This window comes from Engraulis encrasicolus, chromosome 20, assembly GCF_034702125.1.
Source record: "Engraulis encrasicolus isolate BLACKSEA-1 chromosome 20, IST_EnEncr_1.0, whole genome shotgun sequence".
Lineage (NCBI taxonomy): Eukaryota > Metazoa > Chordata > Actinopteri > Clupeiformes > Engraulidae > Engraulis > Engraulis encrasicolus.
Window position 1 is genome coordinate 48,538,647 of NC_085876.1, and position 2,500 is coordinate 48,541,146.

Consider the following 2,500-nt stretch of genomic DNA (forward strand, 5'->3'; position numbering starts at 1 on the left):
TAGCGTACACACACACACACACACACACACACACATAGCGCATCCTCTCATACCCCGTGTATATATTGTATATTTTACCTAAGTTCTTATGCCCTGCAAGTCACATTGGCTGTATCAGTGTTATGACCGGATGATGCTTTTACAATAAATGTGCATTGTGGTGAACTGTGTTTGTCTTATTTGAACAATTTCTACGAAGTCAACCAGAAAAGAATTCACACAAAACCTTCAGATTATTTGTCAATAATGGTCATGATTTTATGAGACGGTCATGAACCGTGTTTTATGCAATCATTAATTAGACAATTGCCGACTCCATAAGTACACACCTACACATTATTGATACCCAGCGTGAAGAGTTTAACACACTCTTCATGCATCATTTCTTATACTCTTATTCCTCACATATAGTAATAACACATTACATATTTGGAACTGTATAAGAATTGTATACTTATTAATGTCATTATAATTACATTACTGTACTTCCCTTACATTTAACGTTGTACCCATTAATTGTAGTTGACCCTACATATTTTGGTGCCCGTGTGTGAGGAAGAATAGTCCCCGTACCCATAAATGTAGTAGAACCTACATATTTTGGTGCCCTTGCGTGAGGAAGAATATTCCTCACGTCCAATAAATGTGGGATTACCCCTACAGTATACAAACCAAAGGCAGCTACACTGTAAATCATTGCAAGCCAGTTAAATGTAAAAAGTAAGTTGCCCTGCTGCCTAAAGTTTGTAAGTTAACACACACACACACACACGCCAAAGCACACGCACGCACACACACACACACACACACACACACACACACACACACACACACACACACACACACACACACACACACACACAGACACACACACGCACGCACGCACACACACACACACACACACACACACACACACACACACACACACTTCACTCCTGATGGTAGAATGCTAATGAAAGTCTGTCTCTAATTTTCACTTTTTCACTTCCACTCACACCTTCCCTCCATCACCTGCTCCTCTCCCCTCATCTCCCCTCCTCGCCTCCTCTCACATCCTCTCCCCTCCTCGCCTCCTCTCTTCTCTTCTCCTCGCCTCCCCTCTCCTCTCACCTCCTCTCCTTTCCTCTCATTTCCTTTCCTTGTCTCCTCTCCTCTCATCTCTCCACTCCTCTCCTCGCCTCCTCTCTTCTCTTCTCCTCTCCTCTCATCTCTCCACTCCTCTCCTCGCCTCCTCTCTTCTCTTCTCCTCGCCTCTCCTCTCCTCTCACCTCCTCTCCTTTCCTCTCGTCTTGTCTCCTCTCCTCTGATCTCTCCACTCCTCTCCTCTCTCCACTCCTATCCTCTCCTCTCCCATCCTCGCCTCTCCTCTCCTCTCCCCTCTCTACTCTCCTCTCCTCTCCCTTCCTCTCCTATCCCCTCCTCTCCTTTCCTCCCATCTCGCCTCCTCTCCTCTCATCTCTCCTCGCCTCCTCTCACCTCCTCTCCTCTCCTCTCCTCTCACCTCCTCTCCTTCCCTCTCGTCTTGTCTCCTCTCCTCTAATCTCTCCTCTCCTCTCCCATCCTTGCCTCTCCTCTCCTCTTGCCCCCCCCCTCTCCCCTCCCCTCATCTCCTCTACCCTCTCTCCTGTCTTCTCCTCTCCTCTCCTCTTGACTCCTTTCCTCTCACCTACTCTGCTCTGCTTTCCTCTCCTCTCCCCTCTTTCCTCTCCTCTCCTCTCACCTCATCATACACACATGCTTTTAGTTTTCTGTGTGTGTGCATGTGTGTCTTTGCAAGGAGAGAGCAAAAGTGGGGAGAGAGAAGAGGAGACAGAGAGGCAGAAAAAGAGAGAGTGATTGACAGGTAGAGAGTGATTGAGAAAGGTGTGTGCATTGATTAGAAACAGAAATAATTCTCTTTATCTGCTTCTCATGTCTCTCATGCGTGAAGAACGGTGTGTTTGGTTTGTGTGTTTTAAGTGTGTGGATGTCTATGTGCGTGTGCTTTTGGGTGCAGGGGGTGGGGGGTGTTGGAAGAGCACATCATTAAATAAGAAGAACATATATTTCATTAACGTTTGATTGCATTTCAAGGCTATGAACATTAATGTGCATTCTCTCTCTCTCTCTCTCTCTCTCTCTCTCTCTCTCTCTCTCTCTCTCTCTCTCTCTCTCTCTCTCTCTCTCTCTCTCTCTCTCTCTCTCTCTCTCTCTCTCTCTCTCTCTCTCCTGTGTGTGTTTGTGTGTGTGCATGTGTGTGTGCATGCATGTGCATGTGTGTGTGTGTGTGTGTGTGTGTGTGTGTGTGTGTGTGTGTGTGTGTGTGTGTGTGTGTGTGTGTGTGTGTGTGTGTGTGTGTGTGTTACCTTCAGTTGTCGTTCCTCATCCCCGCTGCAGAGTGTGTTTAAGGAGACTTTAAAGGACTTCCAGACAGGACTCAAGTTATTCATGATGGTCTGTAATACAAGTCACACGTCAGTGTGTGTGTGTGTGTGTGTGTGTGTGAGTGTGTGTGTGTGTG

General features: G+C 46.6%; 1 protein-coding gene across 1 annotated transcript in view; it reads right to left on the reverse strand.

Moving 5' to 3' along the window:
• Positions 1–2,500, reverse strand: part of cpne4b (copine IVb) — a 74,148-nt gene that overhangs the window by 59,884 nt on the left and 11,764 nt on the right. Inside the window, exon 7 of the mRNA XM_063186046.1 lies at positions 2,346–2,435. Within this exon, the coding sequence (XP_063042116.1) occupies positions 2,346–2,435 (90 nt within the window). The remainder of the gene's footprint in view (positions 1–2,345; positions 2,436–2,500) is intronic.